The sequence below is a fragment of the Trachypithecus francoisi genome, unplaced genomic scaffold, assembly GCF_009764315.1.
Source record: "Trachypithecus francoisi isolate TF-2019V2 unplaced genomic scaffold, Tfra_2.0 Lachesis_group9, whole genome shotgun sequence".
Lineage (NCBI taxonomy): Eukaryota > Metazoa > Chordata > Mammalia > Primates > Cercopithecidae > Trachypithecus > Trachypithecus francoisi.
The window spans coordinates 75105635-75128814 of NW_022681474.1; the positions used below are offsets into that span (position 1 = coordinate 75105635).

Genomic DNA, 23180 nt, shown 5'->3' on the forward strand with positions numbered 1-23180 from the left:
GGAGGGCGGTGGGCGGAGGGTAGCCCACATCTGCATTTATTTGCACAGAGGGGACAACAAAAGACCCTGCCGCCCTGGAGAGCGGCGTCGGCGGAGCCAGAGTGGCCCCGGCGCCTCGGCGCGGACTCGGTCCCTTTGCTCGCGGTCCCGGCCGCTCTTACCGTCCCGGTCGCACAGCTGAATGGCCTCCAGGCTGAGGTTTTTGATCACCTCCTCACAGGGGCTGGTGGGGCTGTTGAGGGCATGATCCAGGCGCGGAACCTCCATTTTTCCAACTCCCTTCTGAAGCCCGCCTGCTTCGTATCCAGGCTCTCTGCCGGCCGGGTGGGCAAGAAGGGCGGGAAAGGGAGGGGGAGTGGCAGAGGGAGGGAAGGAGGTCTGGGACGTGGTGATGCGGCGCCGAGGCTGAGGCACCGGGCTGGAGAGCCGCCGCGAAGGCGACGGCTGTGGCAGGAGATTCGGGGAGTGTGCAGCTCTGAGAGACCCAGCAGGACCTGGCGCGAGGACGGGAGGCGCGCGCTCCCGGCGGGGAGGGGACGCTGCGCGCGGGGAACGTGAGAGAGAGGGCACGACGCGCGCACGCGCGAGGGAGAACGCGCCCACCTGCTGGCGCGCGGCGGCCCCTCCCCCGCCCTTCTGCGCGCACGCGCCCCCACCTGCCCTCGAGCCACGAGCAAGGCAACCTGGCTCGTGAGGCGTCGGGCGACCAAGCGCGCGGGAACGGTTGGCGCTATACGCCGCCCGGCTGCCTCTCCCTCTCTCCTAGTTATAGCCATTTGGCGTCTTCTGTCTGCTCTTGGTGCGTGGCGAAGCCCGAGTTGGCCCTGAGGCATCTGCACGGGGAGGCGAGGGCGAGCATATTGGTTGTTTATCAAGAATTGGAAAAATAAGGGCCCAGACTCTTCGGACTCTCTGTACGGTATTGGGGTGTGGGAGCCACCTTCTTCCCCTGAAGGTCCCAGGATACTCGCTGCCCGCACCCTGCGGGCTCGGCCGGACATTCCTCGAAAACAGCTGCGTCTGTGTGAGAAATGAGCGGATTACCTGAGGCGTGGGGGGGGTTAGAGACAGCATTTTGCCCGTCTCCGACCCTGAGGCGGGGCAAACGTGGGAACTTCTTATTGCCAGAAAGGTGAGGGAATGAGGAAATGCGGCAAGCCTGCTGAAAAGGCGGCGGGGCCAACAGCCACGGGACCAACAGCCACGCAGCCTGCCTTCGCCGTGTAGCTTCATTCATTCACGCATGTAGCAAATAAGTATTCAGTGCTCACCCTATGCCATTGTTCTGGGCGTCAATGAAGGGAGGATAAACAGCACCTGCTCCCATGGATTTGGAAGGAATATTTGCTACAATAGCTAATGAAGATTGACTTGTGCTTCCTCAAGCTACCCTAAATTTGTATGCCCGTTGCTTTTAATTGCATTTAAGATTCTGCAGTGCACTTAGTGGATGTGCAAACGTTTTAAAAATAAAATAGAGGCCACAGCCTATTGACCTCTGTTCCCATTTGCTTCTTTGGAATAGTTTTTAGTTTTGTTGCTATCTCGGGATCAAAAATAGTGTCCCCTCTTTTCTTAATGTGCTTGTAAAGTAATGTAAGTTCCCTTTTATTGATTTTCCATTTCAAACATAAATGTTAACCAACAAGTAACAGTTTACACATAGATGTCTGTATGCTACTCTTTTTAGTCACATCCTTTTAGCCATAACATGATGAAGTCTAGTTAATTGAAGCTTCAATAAATGGAAGGACCAGCTTAAAGTAAAATAAACCTGTGAAAAATCTTGGCACAATTGAAATTTCATAAATACCTGTGAAAGATAATTAGGCATCTTACAGTGAAAAGTCTTCATTATGAACTTATTAACGAAGATGGATGTTTTCAAAGTTTGAAAGAATTCTTGTTTTAAGGTAGGGATGTCCCCAAGGAGAGGGTAAATTATTACCTGTCAAAGGATATGACAAGAGAGTGCTTACTGGTGAATTTTCTGTGTTCGAAAGCCTGGCTCTGTAGGACTAGAAATAGGTATTGTAAGCCCAAAAGTGGGTTCATTTTTTAGAGTAGTCTTAAATTTATAAATCTCAAAAAAGGAACTGTGTAAATTAGAATAACAATTCACTGATTTACAAGTAAGAAATATGACATGCATTTAATAAAAACTCATGTAAATATTTATTAGGTACCTCTGTCCAGGACACTGTGCTATGTGTTGGAAATTTGGGGTTCAAATTTATAAAGAAAGATATGTATTGAAAAAGTAAAAGTAGGATGGGTGTTAAGAAAGAGGAAGTATGGGAGCTTGTAGAAGCACACACAAAGTTTATAACATAGACTGGATGGTCAGGAAGATCTCCAAAATGATTATATCTTAAGGGAATGAGAAATTATTAAAAGGCTTTAAATAGAAAATTGGCATGATCAGATTTGTTGGCTAGAATATTTGTGTAATAAGAAAGGGTAATGTTTCAAGAAGTGTATTAATGTCACTTTCTGGGTATACAACCTAGTCACTCCAAAGCACCTGTCTGCTGAGGATTTGGATTCTTGTATAAAAAATACAAAAGAAATATTTACTATTTAACTTTTGATATTCAATATAGGATTTTTTAAATCGAGTTTTTAAGCTTCAAATCAAGTCATTGTGAAGACATAAAATGTAAATTTGTTTATGGTTCAACATATCAAGGCTAGGCCTGGTGGACCAAATGATAGGGTTTCTCCCATAGTGAAGACAAGGTATCTTAGTCCAGTATGAAGGATTTAGCCAGAGATTGATATAAGGAAGGTGGTGGCTATGAAGTAGGTAAAGTAGAAGAAAATCCTATTCTTTTTGGCTTGGAGAATTATGGGAAAGGGATAGAAGATATCAAGAAAGGCAACCAGAAACATTTTTACTGTTCCCACCCTGAAGATATAGGGTGAGGGGTTGTGACTTTAGAAATATCCAGATTGGTGTGGGAAAACTCAAGGACAGAGAAATTACTTTCCCAATTCTTAGATATCTGGGAAGATATCAGGCTGAACAAGGACCACATTCCAGTAACCTTGTACAGGGCAGAGACAGGGTAGGCATTGACTTTCCAGAGTGCTATAAGTTTCTATATACTGTTGAGACTCAGAAAACAATACCCTCCTCCTCCACAAAAAAAAAAAAAGGCCTCTGTATTAAAAGTTTTTCCTCTCATCTTCTGACCTCCAGCCTCTGAGTCTCATTTTCCCCTGAGGCTAGCTATAAGAAACTAGAATCCCTGTTCCCCAAGGTTGGTTATAGAAACCACAACTCCTTTTCCTCAAAGCCAGCAATAAAATCTAAAAATATTACTCTAACTTTTCTTCTGCTTTTCTGTGTAAAAACTGGCCATAAAGAAATTATCTTACCTACCTTGTTTAACTGAAGGTCATAAGATCCTCGTTCCAGAGAGGGCCCTGCCATATAGCCAAAAGGAAGAAGTACATGCTCAGAGAGGTCAAGAAGAATCTAGACAGACAGGCCTTTCTGGGTTTCCCTATTCAATCTATTAGTATTAGGTCATATTCCTTTTGTCCAGTCATATTTCTTCATGACTGTTCATACCTTGTTGAACCTAAGAATTAAAATGGTCAATTTTTCCTGTGTCTTTGGGTCTTCATTCTGAAGGCTCCCCTCTGTTGGAAATGTGGTGTTCAAATTTCATGTAAAACTATAATCAGGTAATTTTGTATGCCTTTTCTCCTATTAATCTGCCTCTTGTCAGTAATTTTCAGCTAATCTTCAGAGGGCTAAGGGGGAAGTGTCCTTTGGCTCCAATAGTACTCAGAAGGTGGTTGAGTTGAGAACTATCCAGTCTTCCCTGAAGTTTTATGTTAAAAGAGCAAGGTGACCCTTTAGCAAAAATAAAGGTTTAGAGTGGACCTTCTAAACCCGGGATGTCTAAAGTACCAAAGAGATGAGACCCATTCGTCAGAGATGGCTGTCAGACCCTGAAGCACAGACCATGAGTTTCTCTAGCTACCAACTTCAAGTGAAAGACCTGAAGCAACTAGACATATGAGGAATGTCACCTCAGAGACCAGAGGAGGCAGAAGGAATTGTTCAAACCCAATGACCCTTTGTCCCAATGCCTCAAGTAATGGTATCTAGGGCTATCTGATATTTCCATATACTATCTAAAATAGGATGTAAGGGAAAGGTGGAAATCTTAACAGACCAAGGGTCTTAACCTAATGAACCTGAACTTTAAGGAACTGCTTAAAATACCAAATGAACCCAAGTTTCTGGGTTAGAATAAAAACACATTATTTCCCCTCCCCTGTTTGTCAGTAACTGAGATTTCATGAAGATAATCAAATCAGTTTAGACAAAATGAAAATTCTACCTTTTTATATCTAAATTGCAGTGTAGTTGCAATCCCCATACACTCAACATCACTTAATCATTATCTTGAGATGTCCGCTATTGCAATCAAAATCCTACCAATCATTTAAGCCCCAACTCATATGCTACATTCTTTTGAAATGATTCCCTCTGCCAAAAACCTTTATGTTGTATTTCTGTGGGGCTTTATAGTTCTCTTACAGACATTGTGTTATGATTTATAAGTTATTAATGTACATGAAGAATCAGAATCAAATTTTAGGGCCTTAAATATATCTAATTCAATACTTTATCCAGTGTCAAAGCCCTTGACAAGAAGTTATTTATTTCCTAATAAATATTAAATTAAAATCCTCACGAAGTTATCCAAAGTCTTTCTCATTCTGAGCCCAAACACATCTCCTATAAGAGCACTATAAAGGCCTTAATTTTCCCATTTGTTCATGATACAGAATAATAATTCTTCCTATTATACATATATATTCAAATACCTGCCTAAATACAGTTTTTGCCAACGTTTGTGATATTTCATTGTTTTGAGTCCCTCTGTCACTCTACACGCTGTCTTCTAGATAGCTCCAATTTTTCTGAGTCCATAGGCAAACACACCAGGTGTGGAAATATAATAAGAATATAAAAGAAAACACAGTAGAGTAACACCATCTTTGTTGTGTGTGCCAGACATCTTGTAATGCAGCCCAGGAGCACATTAGTTTTTTTGACAGTAATATCACTCTGCTCACATATCCTGAGCTTGCAAACACATAAAAATCCTATACTTCTTCAGTGAACATTTCTTATTTCTCCTGTGATATTGTAAATTTTAAGCACATATTACAGTATTTGCAAACAGAAGATACTTAGGACAATTTGCTGAATTATTTTAGTGAACTCTGATACTTCAAATGTATTTAGTTATACTGCTCCAGCTAGCCTAGGATTTTATCAAAGTAGGCTACACAGTCCTTTTGGTAGGCTAGTCCATAGGTCTATCTTATTCATAATAAAATGATGTACAACCCCAGGCACAACCAAGGATTTTATGACTATGCAGAGGGTGCCAAGAACCAAAACCAGATAGAAACAAACTCCACAAAATGCATAATAAATGAGTGCTTCTTATTTCCTCTCATAACACTATGGAAATTTTCCTAAGTCCTATTGTAAATGGAAGGGCAAAGGAAAACTTATAATCAACAGAAACACAGTTGAAAGCAATCCAAATATTCTAAATTATTTGTCCTGACTCAAGAAGTGTTGGGACTTGTGAAGATCAAGTGACATTATGCATATAAAAGTATTATTATGAACTGTAAAGCACCCCCAAAAGCTAGGATATTGTTACTGTAAAACACTAAAACGACATTAAGAAAGCATATTTGCTTAATTTTACAGTACAAATTTATAGAAATAGTTTTATAACTTCTTAAAAACAGATCTTTCATATTTAGAGTATCTTTATGGTTTAGTTGTTGAGGATTTTAAAACACAAGGATGGTTTAACATACACGAAACAATAAATACGATATACTATATTAACAGACTATAGGACAAAAACCATATGATCATATCAGTAAATGCAGAAAAAGAATTCAACAATGTTTAACATCTTTTCAAGATTAAAAACTGTTAACAAATTAGGCATTGAAAGAATGCACCCCAACACAATAAAGACCATGTATGGCAAGCCCACAGCTAATATCATGCTTAATGGTGAAAAATTGAAAGCTTTTGGCCAGGCGCGGTGGTTCACGCCTGTAATCCCAGCACTTTGGCAACCCAGGGTGGGTGGATCACAAGGCCAGGAGATCGAGACCATCCTGGGTAACACGGTGAAACCCCATCTCTACTAAAAATACAAAAAATTAGCCAGGCATGGTGGTGGATGCCTGTAGTCCCATCTACTCCAGGAGGCTGAGGCAGGAGAATGACTCCTGGATCTGGAAGGTGGAGCTTGCAGTGAGCCAAGATCACTCCACTACACTCCAGGTGGAGTGACAGAGCAAGACTCCATCTCAAAAAAAAAAAAAAAAAAAAAAAATAGATAGATAGATAGATAGATAGATAGATAGCTTTTCCTCTAAGATCAAGAATAAAATAAGAATGCCCACTCTCACCACTTCTATTCAACATATTACTGGAAATCCTCACCAGAACAATTAGGCAAGAAAATGAAAAAAGGCATGCAAATAGGAAAGGAAGAGAAATTATCTCTGTTTGCAGATGACGTGATCTTATATATAGAAAATCATAAAGACTCCACCATAAAAACTCTTAGAACAAGTTGAGCAAAGTTGCATGATACAAAGTTAGCATACAAAAATCAGTTGTGTTTTTATACAACAGCAACAAAACAACAAACTGTTTGAAAATCAAGAAAACATTTCTATTTACAATAGCATCAAAAAGAATAAAATACCTAAAATAAATTAAACCAATGATATGAAAGATCTGTACAGTGAAAACTGTAAAAAAACTGATGAAACAAATTGTAGAATACACAAGTAAATGGAAAGATATCCCACCTTGATAGATTGGAAAGATTAATAGTGTTAAAATATCCACACTGTCCAAAGCAATCTACAGACTCAATGCAATCTCTTTCAAAATTCCAAAGGCATTTCACAGAAATAGAAAAAACAATCCTAAAATTTACATGAAATGACACACACACACACACAAACTGAAGAGCTAAAGTAATGCTGAGCAACAACGAAGCCAGAGGCATCACAGTTCCTGATTTCAAGCTATATTGCAAAGTTAGAGTAATTAAAGCAGCATGTTACTGGCATTAAATGGACACACAGACCATTGGAACAGAATAGAGAACCGCAAAATAAATCCATGTATTTAGTCAACTGATTTTTGACAAAGGTGCCAAGAACACACAAAGTGGAAAGGACAGTCTCTTCAATAAATGGTTTTGGGGTAACTGGATATTCACACGTAGAAAAGTGAAATTAGACCTTTATTTCACACCATATAAAAATCAGTCAAAAATGGATTAAATACTTAAATACCTGAAACTATAAAACTAATAGGAGGAAACAGGGGAAAAGCTTCATGACATTGGTAATTTGGAGGGGGACATAAACCCAAAGACACAAACAGCAAAAGCAAAAATATACAAATGGAATTACCAAACTAAAAGGCCTCTGCAGAGCCAAGAAAACAATCAACAGAATGAAGGGACAACCTATGGAATGGGGAAAAATTGTTTGCAGACTATACATTCTATAAGGGGCTAATATCCAAAATATATAACAAACACAACTCAATTGGAAACAGTCCCGATTTAGGAAAACAGCCTGATTTAAATAGATATTTGTCAAAAGAAGACGTACCAATGTTCAGCAGGTATATGAAAAATGCTCAAAATCACTAAATGTCAGAAAAATCTTAATTAAAACCATAATATATTACCTTACACCTGTTAAAAGAGCTATTAATTGACAAGACAAAAGATAACAAGTGTTGGAGAGGATGTGGAGCAAAGAAAACTCTTGCACATTGTTGGTGAGAATGTGAATTAGTACAGCCATTGTAGAAAACAGTATGAGGATTCCTCCAAAAATTAAAAATACAACCTATGATCCAGCAATCCCTCTGTTGTGTATATACCCAAAGGTATATCCTAAATATAGGTAATTTTTATCAGTCATAGAATATTTTTTAAAATTTAAAATGATCCCACCCACTCTTTCCTGGGGGGAAAAAACGAAGGCAGCATGAAGGTTCTCATTTGCTCTTATCTTTAGCTCAGTAGGTTCCGGTAACTTGCTACTTCTCCTTCCCTCATCTGTGCTCTTCATTCAGTGCCTGTGTACTGCAGGATAGACATAGCTTCCTATTTTTCTCCCCTCTAGCTTCTTCAGTCTTTCTCTTTCTCCAGACTCTCTTTTCTTTCTCTTTTAACGTTGCCAAATCTCCTTGATTTTAAAAACTTACTTGAACCAGTTATTGTCCAATTTCTTAATATTCTAATGTATGGAAGGGGCCCATTATAAAACGTGAAGCGCTATAAACGTGTTATTTGTTGCTTCCATTTACTTTTTATCCTCATACAACTTATCATCAATCTTCAGCACACTGATTACTCTTCAAATGTCATTTGGATTTGGTAAGATTTTCATAATTTTCATATCACCAAATGTAAAGGCCTTTTATCATCTGCATCCTCTTTGATATTTCCGCAGTTTATTTCTGCTGAACTTCTATAGTGCTAAACTCTACTGGATCTCTTCTGATATGTGTGCTTACTGTTTATCAACTCTAGCTTCTATGCTAACCCCCTTGAGTATAGGTGTAAAGTTCAACCTTTGACATTATGTTCTTTTCTGTTTAAAACTACTTCCTCTGAGAATTCTTGAATTCTCATGAATTTTAATCTCCTCTTAATGTTTAAATTCTCACCTTTATTGTCAGATTCCTATCTCAACTGCCTATCTCTAAACAAAAGCCATTGCCCTATGTCTGTCTAATGAAAATTTTTATTTGCATTCCCTTAATCATTTCTAATTAATCAATTACTTCCCCGAACTAATTTCTTTTTCTAATTTCACTCATTATAGCTGCTGGGAGAAGTATCTTCTTAGTCAGTTTATATTACCCAACTTTCTGATTTTCTCTTTAAATCAAACTATCATCAAAATCATTACATTTTTTCAATGTGTCTTGGATATGCACCTTTTTCTGAATTATTAGTAACACTACTGCCATATTCTCATCATTTTAACATTGTTGAAATTACCATGTATATAGTCTTCCTACCTCTCTTTATGCTGCTCCTAAGACCAACCCACTAAAACACTTTGTTAATCAGAACTTGCTCAATAAGTTACAATGGCTATTTGTGTCCTATAGTTAATACTGAGCTACTGAAGCTTTTATGGCAGGTGTGCAACAACTACAAAGCAGTTATATGAAGATTAATCTGCCTATGTCTCATAGAGTGAGTAGAATTGAAAAAAGACTGGAATTTAGGAGAGATTATTATCATTCCAGCAAGAAACTATAAGATTATAAGGATAGTATAATTGTGTATGGAAAGAAAACAATGGACTTGAGAGAATGATGTCCTACTGTGTTTCCAAGATTATTTTAAAAAATCACAAACATTAGAGGTCCTTTCATTTTTTGATATTTTAAAAGATTAAATTGTCATAATACTAACATTTATATACTACAAATATTAATAGCATAGTACAGTATCATATGGCACATGAAGTAAAATATATTGTGTAGATTTTCCCAGTGTTTAAAACACAATTGTTAGTTTCCAGTTTTACACAGATTATCCTTAAGAAAGAAAGCAATAACTTTAGATGTCGCTGTTTTGTGTTTGTGAGTAAACAACGCTAAACTAAAAATGGCTCTCAGAGTAACCTGTCTTGGAATATTTTCTGCTGACAGTAGTCACAATTTGAAAGGAGTTAATGTCGAGAGGGCTGGGGGTAAGAAATCTTGGGAAGGATGGAGAAGAAAGAACCTCTCTACAGACAACCACTCTGGGAGTTTTTCTCTTCTTCTCCTCTCTGATCCTGCCCCTCCTATTCACTAGCCATTAGAGTGTAGCATTCTCAAACTGTGTTCAAGCACACAGCCCTCCCTGACTACCTTGTCAGGTAATCTTGGAAATAAACTGTATACAGTGAGCAGAGTTATAAGGATATAGACACAATTAGTTTGCCCCATGTTCCAGGTTGTTCCTGCCTTCACAGATACATCTTTCTAGTTTTGAGTTTTTCACCAGGCAAAAATTAATCCTCTTAGCTCTCTACATTACTTACAAACAGGACTTCTAGTCTATTCCTCTGGCATGCAGTTCAAAACTGCTCTTTTGAAACCCTAATTTAGTTAGTATCTCCTTAAATATAACCACAGAAATTTCCTGATGGGTTTTTCTCAAGGATTTTTATCTCAGCAGAATTAAAGCTGTGACTTTTATAATGATGAACACATTTTAGTTTCCCAGAGTTCTTTCTAAGCTAAAACAAATGTCTATAGAATTTTGAAAAGCCCTTTTATTTTTCTGAACATTCCCCAACCCACTCTTAATTTGTACTGTAACAGTGGTGATGTTATATAGCTCACATCTGCCATACGCTCATTAGTTTGATAAGAAAGGCTAATTTAACAGCCACATCTTGCCTGGAGACTTTCTCTGTATTATTTGTGTAAACAAAACTACCACACTGCATTCAATTGGAGTTTAACTTTCCAAATTCCATCCAAAGTAGGCCTGCTCCAAGATTCATGATGAGAGAAACTTCAGAGTAAGTAGAAGCTTATTAAAGAGATTAGTCAGCCAATAACATGTACTGAATGATGATTCAATACAATGTATGCATGGATGTATATGTGTATGCATGTATGAAGTTGATGTACCTTATTGAGTAGCCATTAGGTTTCTTGTTATGATACAAATGAGAAACACTGTCCTTGCCATCATCTTACTCTTCTCCAAATGACTGCTGTTTTCTTAGACTGCATATAAATGGAGTTGTTTCTGGTTAACTATTCTTAGCAAGGGAGACAGCATCATAAACATTAGTTCACTAGCTATTCATGGGAGGGATTTCAACTAAAATGTAGCAATAGTGAGGGCCATGGAGACGGAAGACTACAGTTGGCCCTCTGTAACTGTGTGTTCTACATTGGTGAATTCAAGCAACCATAGATGAAAAATGTTTTTTAAGAATAGATGGTTTCACCTGTACTGAATATATACAGGCAGACTTTTTTCTATCATGGTAGATATTATAAGTAATCTAGAGATGATTTAAAATACATGGGAGTCTGTGCAATAGGTTATACACAAGTACTACCCCATGTTATATCAGGGACTTGATCATTTGTGGATTTTGATATCCTCAGGAGGTCCTGAAACCAATTTCCTATGGATACCAAGAGACAATGGCATCACTTTCTGCTATTCTTAGTAAAGGTTCCCATTATTTGGACACACAAATGAGACTTTATGGTTCCAATCTGTGTTTAGAGTCACATATAATTTTCATAAAACTGTCGAATGCTCTCAAGAGTGGAAGATTTCTTTTACCACTGCCATTCATATATATGAAACTTCTTCACAATAGCTAAGCCAAGTTGTATGTCAATATGTCTAGCAACTAGAAAACTATTTCCTCTTGAGGTAGCCTGTTCTATCTACAGTGAACTCTAGTAGTTTCATTATATGGAACCAAAAACATCTTCCCACTGTCAGTGTTTCCTTATCTCAAAAACACAGAGAACAGTTAATTCTTTGTCACATGACAACCATGTACATATATATATATATATACTTATGTATGTGGTTCAGAACATATCTCTCTGATTCTTCTTTTCTCCAGATTAAATCTTTCTAAATACTGTAGCTCTGTTTCAAGGATATTGTATCCTTGTTGTCTTCTGAATTTTCAGTAAAAGTATGTATTTGCCTCTTACTGTATAATGTCCAGAACTAAAAACATTATAACTGGGGTGGTCTGATCACAATAGAGCAGTTCTATAGTCGTCTGAACAGTTCGATTGCAAATAAGTACTTATAAATAAATTATCAGTTTATTCACATTAAAAAATGATCTTAGATTATATTTGAGTGTATGGCTATTCATATTCATAAATTTCTTCATAATAATTTTTATTTATTATTCCTCACAACAGCCTTCTTGAAGTTTTGTACTTCTAAGCTGAAAAAAATGCCTACAGGTCTCATTTTTTACAGAGCATGAATGATATTAAAGCTAACTATGCGTAACCCTACAAATGAAATAACTGCTGCATTGTAGTTACATTTTATATAGTCTCTTGGTTACCCTATGATTACTTAGACATTTAAATCAGGAATTGTCATGAAGCTTGATAATAAGATTTTCTATTTATGATAAGTGTCATATAGCCACACAGTATCTATGGATTCACACATTTTGTGAGACAGATCATGGGGTAATCTTTTATGGTGTGGAAGATGTTGACAGTCCATGAAATGCAACAAATAAACCTTATTTCAGATGTTCACAGAGCAAAACTGAGAACTTTGCATGGATTTAGTTGATGCTTCAGTAGTGATAAAGAAGATTATTTCTTTGGTCCCACAGTTGATAGTTCTCTTATTACAGAACATTTCTATATTGCATTTAATTTTTCCTTCACAAAAATGTTGTGCAGCTAAAAATAATGATTTGATTAATATATAAAACTGAGGAATAAAGGGATCTTAATTATACATAGACAAAGAAACTAAGTCTACAGAGACACTACATGGACACTAAGCCTACAGAAAAGGTCCTAATACTCCAAGGAACCAGACTGACTCAAAATTAAATTCTAAGCCTTTGCCTGGCAAAACTGAGCTTTAGAGATAGACCATGCACATTTAGTTCATTCTTGTTACATATTACATTCTATTGCCCTGGTTTTTGTTTCATATTATTTTACTGTCTTACATTCATGATAAATCACTCTAGTTCTTTTTCTTTTTTATTTCTTGTCCCATAATAGCCAGATTCCCTTGTGGGTGGATGGAGGCAGGAAAAGAGAACAAAACAAAATTAATATGATACTCAATAGAACCATTATAGGCCCTCATTAGTCACCTTATATATTTCTGTCTCTTAAGGGTGTCTTTATATATAGAACCCCAAACACATGTTTTATTATGATTATTATTATACTTTATGTTCTAGGGTACATGTGCACAATGTGCAGGTTTGTTACATATGTATACATGTGCCATGTTGGTGTGCTGCACCCATTAACGTTATATTAGGTATATCTCCTAATGCTATCCCTCCCCTCTACCCCTACCCCAAAACAGGCCCCAGTGTGTGATGTTCCCCTTCCTGGGTCCAAGTGTTCTCATTGTTCAATTCCCACCCATGACTGAGAACATGAGGTGTTTGGTTTTCTGTTCTTGAGATAGTTTGTTGAGAATGATGGTTTCCAGCTGCATCCATGTCCCTACAAAGGACATCAACTCATCCTTTCTTAAGGCTGCATAGTATTCCATGGTGTATATGTGCCACATTTTCTTAATCCAGTCTGTCATTGATGGACATTTCGGTTGGTTCCAAGTCTTTGCTATTGTGAATAGTGCTGTAATAAACATATATGTGCATGTGTCTTTATAGCAGCATGATTTACAATCCTTTGGGTATATATCCAGTAACAAGATGGCTGGATCAAATGGTATTTCTAGTTCTAGATCCTTGAGGAATCACCACATTGTCTTCCACAATGGTTGAACTAGTTTACAATCCCACCAACATTGTAAAAGTCTTCCTATTTCTCCACATCCTCTCCAGCACCTGTTGTTTCCTGACTTTTTAATGATCGCCATTCTAACTGGTGTGAGATGGTATCTCATTGTGGTTTTGATTTGCATTTCTCTGATGAGCAGTGATGATGAGCATTTTTTTCATTTGTCTGTTGGCCACATAAATGTCTTCTTTTGAGAAGTGTCTGTTCATATCCTTTGCTCACTTTTGATAGGGCTGTTTGTTTTTTTTCTTGTAAATTTGTTTGAGTTTTTGGTAGCTTCTGGATATTAGCCCTTTGTCAGATGAGTAGATTGCAAAAATTTTCTCCCATTCTGTAGGTTGCCTGTTCACTCTGATGGTATTTTCTATGGCTGTGCAAAAGTTCTTTAGTTTAATTAGATTCCATTTGTCTATTTTGGCTTTTGTTGCCATTGCTTTTGGTGTTTTAGACATGAAGTCCTTGCCCACGCCTATGTCCTGAATGGTATTGCCTAGGTTTTCTTCTAGGGTTTTTATGGTTTTAGGTCTAACATTTAAGTCTCTACTCCATCTTGAATTAATTTTTGTGTAAGGTGTAAGGAAGGGATCCAGTTTCAGCTTTCTATTTATGGTTACCCAGTTTTCCCAGCACCATTTATTAAGCAGGGAATCCTTTCCCCATTTCTTTTTTTTATCAGGTTTGTCAAAGATCAGATGGTTGTAGATGTGTGGTATTATTTCTGAGGGCTCTGTTCTGTTCCATTGATCTATATCTCTTTTTTGGTACCAGTACCGTGCTGTTTTGGTTACTGTAGCCTTGTAGTATAGTTTGAAGTCAGGTAGCATGATGCCTCCAGCTGCGTTCTTTTGGCTTAGGATTGTCTTGGCAATGTGGGCTGTTTAAAGTAGTTTTTTTTTGAATTCTGTGAAGAAAGTCATTGGTAGCTTAATGGGGATGGCATTGAATCTGGAAATTACCTTGGGCAGTATGGCCATTTTCATGATATTTATTCTTCCCATCCATGAGCAGCATGGAATGTTAAGCAGTGTGTAGAGGGAAATTTATAGCACTAAATGCCCACAAGGGAAAGCAGGAAAGATCTAAAATTGACACCCTCACATCACAATTAAAAGAACTAGAGAAGCAAGAGCAAACACATTCAAAAGCTAGCAGAAGGCAAGAAATAACTAAGATCAGAGCAGAACCGAAGGAGACAGAGACACCAAAAAACCCTTCAAAAAATCAATGAATCCAGGAGCTGATTTTTTGAAAAGGTCAACAAAATTGATAGACTGCTAGCCAGACTAATAAAGAAGAAAAGAGAGAAGAATCAAATAGGTGCAATAAAAGATGATAAAGGGGATATCACCACTGACCCCACAGAAATACAAACTCTCATCAGAGAATACTATAAACACCTCTATGCAAATAAACGAGAAAACCTAGAAGAAATGGATAAATTCCTGGACATATACACTTTCCCAAGACTAAACCAGGAAGAAGTTGAATCCCTGAATAGACCAATAACAGGATCTGAAATTGAGGCAATAATTAATAGCCTACCAACCAAAAAAAGTCCAGAACCAGATGGATTCACAGCCGAATTCTACCAGAGTTACAAGGAGGAGCTGGTACCATTCCTTCTAAAACTATTCCAATCAATAGAAAAAGAAGGAATCCTCCCTTACTCATTTTATAAGGCCAACATCATTCTGATACCAAAGCCTAGCAGAGACACAACAAAAAAAGAGAATTTTAGACCAATATCCCTGATGAACATCGATGCAAAAATCCTCAATAAAATACTGGCAAACCGAATCCAGCAGCACATCAAAAAGCTTATCCACCATGATCAAGTGGGCTTCATCCCTGGGATGCAAGGCTGGTTCAATATACACAAACCAATAAACGTAATGCAGCATATAAACAGAACCAAAGACAAGAACCACATGATTATCTCAATAGATGCAGAAAAGGCCTTTGACAAAATTCAACAGCCCTTCATGCTAAAAACTCTCAATAAACTAGGTATTGATGGAACATATGTCAATATAAGAGCTAGTTATGACAAATCCACAGCCAATATCATACTGAATGGGCAAAAACTGGAAACATTCCCCTTGAAAACTGGGGTAAGACAGGGATGCCCTCTCTCACCACTCCTATTCAACATAGTGTTGGAAGTTCTGGCCAGGGCAATCAGGCAAGAGAAAGAAATAAAGGGTATTCAATTAGGAAAAGAGGAAGTCAAATTGTCCCTGTTTGCAGATGACATGATTGTATATTTAGAAAACCCCATCATCTCAGCCCAAAATCTCCTTAAGATGATAAGCAACTTCAGCAAAGTCTCAGGATACAAAATCAATGTGCAAAATCACTAGCATTCTTAAACACCAATAACAGACAAACAGAGAGCCACATCATGAGTGAACTCCCATTCACAATTGTTTCAAAGAGAATAAAATACATAGGAATCCAACTTACAAGGGATGTGAAGGACTTCTTCAAGGAGAACTACAAACTACTGCTCAATGAAATAAAAGAGGACACAAACACATGTTTATTTTAGAAAATATATCGGTATGTATTCAGTCAAACCAGTTTGTCTGATGTAGCATAAATCAAGCATTTAATTTCTTTTACATTTTAAAAGTATTTTTACATGTCTTGTTGAAGTCACATTAGTTTTCTAATATGCCACTCATTATGACTTTGTCCCATGTCATCATAAGAGACTGCGAATCTACCACAGTAGATAGTATAACTGACTCTGGTCTTACCTTCTTATAGATGAGCAGCAAAATCCATGTAAGTCAAAATCTATCATTGATTGTTTTACTGCCACCTCACAGATAGTCTTATATGGTACATTTCTATTTTGAGGCTCTTTTTGTTCTTACTCCTAAAGCCTAAGTTGCCTTTGTCAAAATAATGGCTCCCACCACATACCTACAACAAATTGATCTTCAATAAAATTGACAAAAGTAAACAATGGAGAAAAGACACCATATTCCATAAACGGTTCTGGGAAAACTGGCTAACCATAGGCAGAAAAATGAAACTGAACCCCTATCTTTTACCATATACAAAAATTAACTCAACTTGGATTAAAGACCTGGAACTATAAAAATGCCAGAAGAAAACTTGGGAAAACTCTTTTGGACATCAGCCTAGGCAAAGTATTTATGACAAAGACCCCAAAAACAAGTGCAGAAAAATTAAAAACAGACAAATAGTACTTAACTGAACTAAAAAGTTTCTCCACGGTAAAAGAAATAATCAACAGAATAAACAGACAACCTACAGGATGGGAGAAAATATTCACAAATTTGCCCCAACAAAATATTAATATCCAAAATCTACAAGGAATTCGAACAACTCAACGAGAGAAAAACAACTCCATTAAAAACTGGGCCAAGTGCATGAACAGACATTTCTCAAAAGAAGAAATACAAGCAGCCAACACATGAAAAAATGCTCAACATAGCTAATTATCAGAAAAATACAAATTAAAACCACACTGAAATATCATCTCAAATTAGTCAAAATGGCATTTATTAAAAAGTAAAAAAAGACAACAGCAACAGATGTTGACATGGATAAAGAGAATGCTCACGTATTGTTTGTGGGAATTTAAATTAGTTCAACCTCTATGGAAAACAGTATGGAGATATCTCAAAGAACTAAAAAGAGAACCACCAATCAACCCAGCAATCCCACTACTAGGTAACCATGCAAAGGATAAGAAATCATGTAAAAAGTACACCTGCGTTCACATATTCATTGCAGCACTATTTACATTAGCAAAGTCATGGATCCAACCTAAATGTTAACGAATAGTTGTTTGGGTAAAGAAAATGTGGTATATATACACCATGGACTACTACACAGTCATAAAAAAGAATGAAATCATGTCCTCTGCAGCAATATGGATGGAGCTGAAGGCCATTATCCTAAATGAACTAACACAGAGGCAAAAAATAAAATATCACATGGTCTCACTTATAAGTGGGAGCTAAACAAATGGTACAAATGGGCAAAAAGATGGAGAAAATAGACTCTGGGGATTCCAAACGGGGTAGAATGAGGGTTGAAAAATTACTCCAATATTTTGGTGATGGGTGCACTGGAAGCCCAACCCCCACTGTTATACATGTAATGCCCATGTAACAAACAAGCACAAGTACCCCCAAATTTAAAATAAATTTTAAAAGATAATGGCTCCCAAATGATTTGAAAAGGTAAACTTGTGGAATTGTTTGTATGTCTGAATTGTAAGGTAATTTAGAGCTTTCAGTTTCACCCTAGGCCTCTTGACCAAATATATCTGCCCTCCCTCAACTCCCCAGGCTACAAAGAAGACAGCTAAAGCTAAATCAACTGAAAAATTTTTCTTTACTTGGATAGTTGTGGCCCACGGATAGTCTGCAGTTTGCTATGCAGCATTATTGACTTAAAGACTAGAATTAAACTCTGTTGGTTTGATTAATGCAATCTAACAAAGATTAGTGCTTTTTATGTGTAAGGCATTAAGTAGTAGAACACAGAAAAAGTGTAAGACTTTCTTCTGCGAATGAATTTACCCATGGAAGGATAATAGTCTACTGCCATTGAGGGGGTATCAACCTCTGCTCTTTATGATATGGTACACACTCCAAACCTTTTTTGGTCAGAAAGAAAGATGTTGACAGTTTTCTTGCCTACTAGTATCTAGACAAAAAATATGTAAAATGTGACATTGCTCCTTTATCCTAGTTCACTCTTCTATTTTCCATTTTGCTGGTTTGTTTTTTAATGGTACCAAATGAGCTAACCTTGCCATTCTGTGTAGAAAACATGTGCTTTACAGTATTGATTTAGAGGAGAAGAGTAAATGGGAAGGGGGGAAAAGAAATAGAAAAGCATAAGCATTTTAATCAAGATATTCATAAATACTGATGTTTCACCTTTTTGCACAAAAAACTTAGGATAGGGAAAATGTAACAAATGCTGTAGGAGAGGAAGAAAGCATGTGCTGTGCAAGCACTAAGAAAGGCGAGATTAATTTCAGCTAAAGGAAATTTATGTGAATAAAATACTTGATCTGAGCACTGCAAATCTAATAAACTAAAGTGCCATCAGGTTACCTTTCTAGGCTCTACACTGTATCAAACGTGCTGCCGAGTAAACCATTTTAATCTGTAGATGGATCCTCAACAGCATTCATCTTACCCCTAAAAATACTTTTTTTTTTCCTTTTTATGTAGATATATCAAAGATTGGTTTCTTTCAATGAGCAAGGAGGATTGAGTATTCTATATGCAGTGGCCATTTAGCGATAATGAATATGAGACCAGATAACTTTAATTTCATTTAATTAAATGAAAGTACATATGTGTACTGTAAATACCTCTAGTATTTTAAAGACTAAAATTCAGAGTGTTTCTTATTTTATATAAATATAAGAATCATTCAGGTTGGTCTAGCAGCATTGTTTGAAAATCTGGGCTTCTGAATATTGATTCAGCTCTTTGGGTTTTGAATGGTTATCTATCATACCATCAATTTCAATTTTTAACTAATTAAAATTAGTTATTTAATAAATCTTCCTTACAGTATATTCTGTGACTATTATATCAAAAGTGTATGAGACTTAGTTTCCTATAATTATAAGAATTATATTTCTAATAATTAAAACCAAGCAATGTCCATGGTATAACCTCAATAATTGACTTCTCTGCCCATGTCTTCAAATAAAGCCTGGTGAAACTAACTGGGCCTGTTTTATAGAAGCTGCCTAACATTGACACATCACAGGTCCCAGACAGATTTGCAAGTAGTGTCATTAGTCCATACCTATTTTGCTCTATGTACAAGCACTATATAACGAAACCACTTTACATAACTTTTCAATTGCTAGTTTTTACCTTAGTGGGTTTTCATTATTGAGCTATGCATGTATGTGCAGCTTAAATTTCCAATTGTTCAGTGTAATTAAGCCCATGCTTACAAAATATAAAACAATCTTTGTATCTTGGTACATTATAAAATTGTAAAGTCCTCTTCCTTTTTTTTTTTGGAGTGCAGTTTGCAGGCATGATCATAATGCACTACAACCTTGAACTCCTAGGCTCAAGTGATTCTTCTGCCTTAGCCTCCTGAGTAGCTGGGACTACAGGTGTGCTCTACTATACCCAGCTAAAATTGTAAAGTCATCTTTTATAGTAATTCATATATTATCAGAACCATTCACTCTTCTCTTTTCCCATTATGACTTCTGGTCTTTGGCTAGACATATAACATTGAGACATAATTCGTACTTTTTATTTGATTTTAGTGTGAAGCTATAATTATTAAAAGATAAAAATACTAGTATACATTTCTAACATTTCTAACACATTAATGACTTTTTCTGGTTAAAAAATACCTGAACAAAGGTAATTATTAAGTACACTTAAATCTATTCTATCATATGCTGATGATAACATAATATGTCTTATAATCACAACATATATATTTTAATCATAAAATATATGTTGTGACAGATGTAGGTGACACAGATATGTATTTTCCTTAGATCCTTTTAACCTGTGATTCCATACAGATTAAAATACATGGCTTTCAAAGTTGAATGAAATGACTTTTTTTTTTACCTGGGGCCTGGACAGTGCTTGGAGGTAGACCAAAATAGATATGGACTAATGATGCTACTTGCAAATCTGTTTGGAAAATCATGTGTTATGTCAGTGTTAGTATCTATAAGACTGGTCCAGGCCCTCCTCAGACTTTGTCTACACACTCTTAACTGTACCAATAAGACATACAAATTGTTGAGAAAGTAATATCTTAAAAAATGACAATTACTATGATTAAACTTTCTGAATTAACTGATTAATTTTTTAAAACTGACTTGAATGGAAATGGCTTCGGTATCATGAAATGACAGGCAACATTTCTTGAGAATGAACAGGCATTTGTTCTAGATACTTTACATGTGTTAACTCTTTTAACAATCCTATGAAGTAGACGCTATTTTAATCCACATTTTACAGATGAGGAAAATGAGCATGCAGTTTCAATACGTGCTGAAAGTCACAAAGCTTGGATTTGAATGGAAACAATTTGGCTTTGGGGATAGTCTTTACCTTTACATTTTACAAAATAGGCCAAATATTTTATACATATGAGAAAGAGAAAGAATATATATGCATATGTTCAAATTCAGTGCCTTCATTTAATAAGAAAGAAATATAATTTCACAACTTACTACTATAGTTAAACTTTTCACAAAAAAGAATCACTTTATACTTTCCTTACCCATTGAGGAAAGAAAAACAACAAAAAGAGTTGAAAATACATAGTCATTTTCAACTCTTTCCAGTGCTACATAATTTCTAGAATCATGATCTACTGGTAATTTTTTTTTTTATGGTGACAGTGATGTGAGTCTAGAGACTTGGGGAATTGGCTCAAATGTTATAAAGTCACATTTTTTTTGCATCTCCAGCTTCATCAGACTCCAGGGTATGTGAAATACATTTACTTTGATTTGAAATATAATAAATTTATATTTTCCTTTTTACATAGCAAAGATACACCTATGCTCAAATCTTTTGAATGATAGAAGGAATTCCCCATATGAGCTATATATATATATATTTTTTTTGAGACAGAGTCTCACTCTGTCACCCAGGCTGGAGTGCAGTGGCGCGATCTCGGCTCACTGCAACCTCTGCCTCCCAGGTTCACAACTTTCTCCTGCCTCAGCCTCCGGAGTAGCTGGGACTACAGGAACCACCACCACATCCAGCTATTTTTTTTTTAATATATATTTTTAGTAGAGACAGGGTTTCACCGTGTTAGCCAGGATGGTCTCGGTCTCCTGACCTTGTGATCCGCCTGCCTCAGTGCTGGGATTACAGGCATGAGCCAGTAGATCAATCTAACTTACAGCTTCAACTGTCTACTGAAAAAAATTCATATACACTGTAACCTACTGCTACCCTTAGGATTATCTACAGCAGATTTACTAAAAACACAGAATGAATGAGAATTAAAACACCCTTAAAAATAGCAAACTGGAATCTTTAGACTTATAAGTAATTTCCTTGATGATGTTTACTTAGTTACTGTTCTTACTGAACCTGCTCATGAAATGATCTATGTTTAGAACAATTAATTTTGGTCTATTTGAATATATAGAAGGTAACTAAGCAAAAGAAAGCAAAACAACAACCTGATCATTATGCCTATATTATTTTCTTTGATGAAAAGTGGAAATGTAATTCGATCACACAATCACTTGGAATTTTCTATACACAGGAGAAGCATTAGACTGAAAGTTTTGAAATGCATATGATGTTGTACTGGTAAACTGACTCTAAAAAAGCCCTGGTTTGCAGTGTTTGCCAGTTTTTATTATTTAAATATTCCCACAATGGGCTAATTTTAAGCTACCAATGGTTTAACAACTGGCTCAAAAAAATATCTGAGAATTTAGTAACCAGCTCTCACATACTGCTGAATTTATAATTCTGTGACTTTGTTACTTTGTCCCAATGAGGATGGATGCAATACATTGATTGCATTAATGACCCCAATTCTTTACACTTCATATACTCACATTCTGTGGCATTTAAGTCTGTAGTATACTCCCACTGATTTTTGGGACCTTGCTAAATGATTTGCTTTGACCAGTGGGATGTTAGCAGACATAACACAAGTGGAAGGTTGAAAGAGACCTTCCGTATTTTCACTCTTTCTTTTGACTTTTGCCATTACTATGAGAACACACCTGGGCAAGCAGAGCCAAGTTGCCCCTATCGTTGCAACTAATACCAGCTTAAATCAGTTGACAGCAAACAAATTCTAAGACATGTGAGTGAGCACAGTCAGGATCAGTAGTTCTATCTATCTGACCTACTGCTGAGTGAAGATGCTTGAACAAGTCCAGGGAAAGTCAGCGAAGCCCCACCTATGTGGAGTGTGCCACACATGTGAGGTAAATGCATTTTAAAAATTATATTCGTTGAAGTTTTGTGGTTGCATGTTATGTAATATTATTTTGTCAATAGATAACTGATACAATGATAGTATTATTTGGCAAGCTTTAATTAGGGTGAAGAGAATTTATACAATAGGCAATGTGGTTTGTGAAAAGTTAAGAAACTTTAGAGTCAGTCAAGCCTGGGTTTGAATACAAGATCTACCACTTATGGGTGATGGCCTTGAGAAATTTATTTAACTTCTCTCTTCCTGTTGTAATTTTTAAGTTCTAGATAACTAGCTTGCAGGGTTATTGTACAAATTAAGTATGTATGTATATAAAATAAATATATACAAATTGGCATGTATGGGTATATACATAATTTGTACAATAAACATATACAAATTGTTATGTATTATATATAATGTGTGTATATATTTAATATATATTTATATACAATCATATTATATATATACACAAACACACACACTATATATATATATATAAAATCAGATTAAGAACACAAAAGATCTGGAGTCAGGCTGCTTGGGGTTGATTCCCAGCTGTACCATTTTAATAGTTCAAAGAACTTAGAATTGTGTGTTTTCTACTTATAGC

At 36.6% G+C, this 23180-nt stretch overlaps 1 protein-coding gene across 1 annotated transcript in view; it reads right to left on the reverse strand.

Moving 5' to 3' along the window:
• Positions 1-588, reverse strand: part of PHYHIPL (phytanoyl-CoA 2-hydroxylase interacting protein like) — a 77172-nt gene extending 76584 nt beyond the window's left edge. The window contains exon 1 of the mRNA XM_033208704.1: positions 162-588. Coding sequence (XP_033064595.1) covers positions 162-267 — 106 coding nt within the window. The 5' untranslated portion in view covers positions 268-588. The remainder of the gene's footprint in view (positions 1-161) is intronic.
• Positions 589-23180: the final 22592 nt, after the last annotated feature.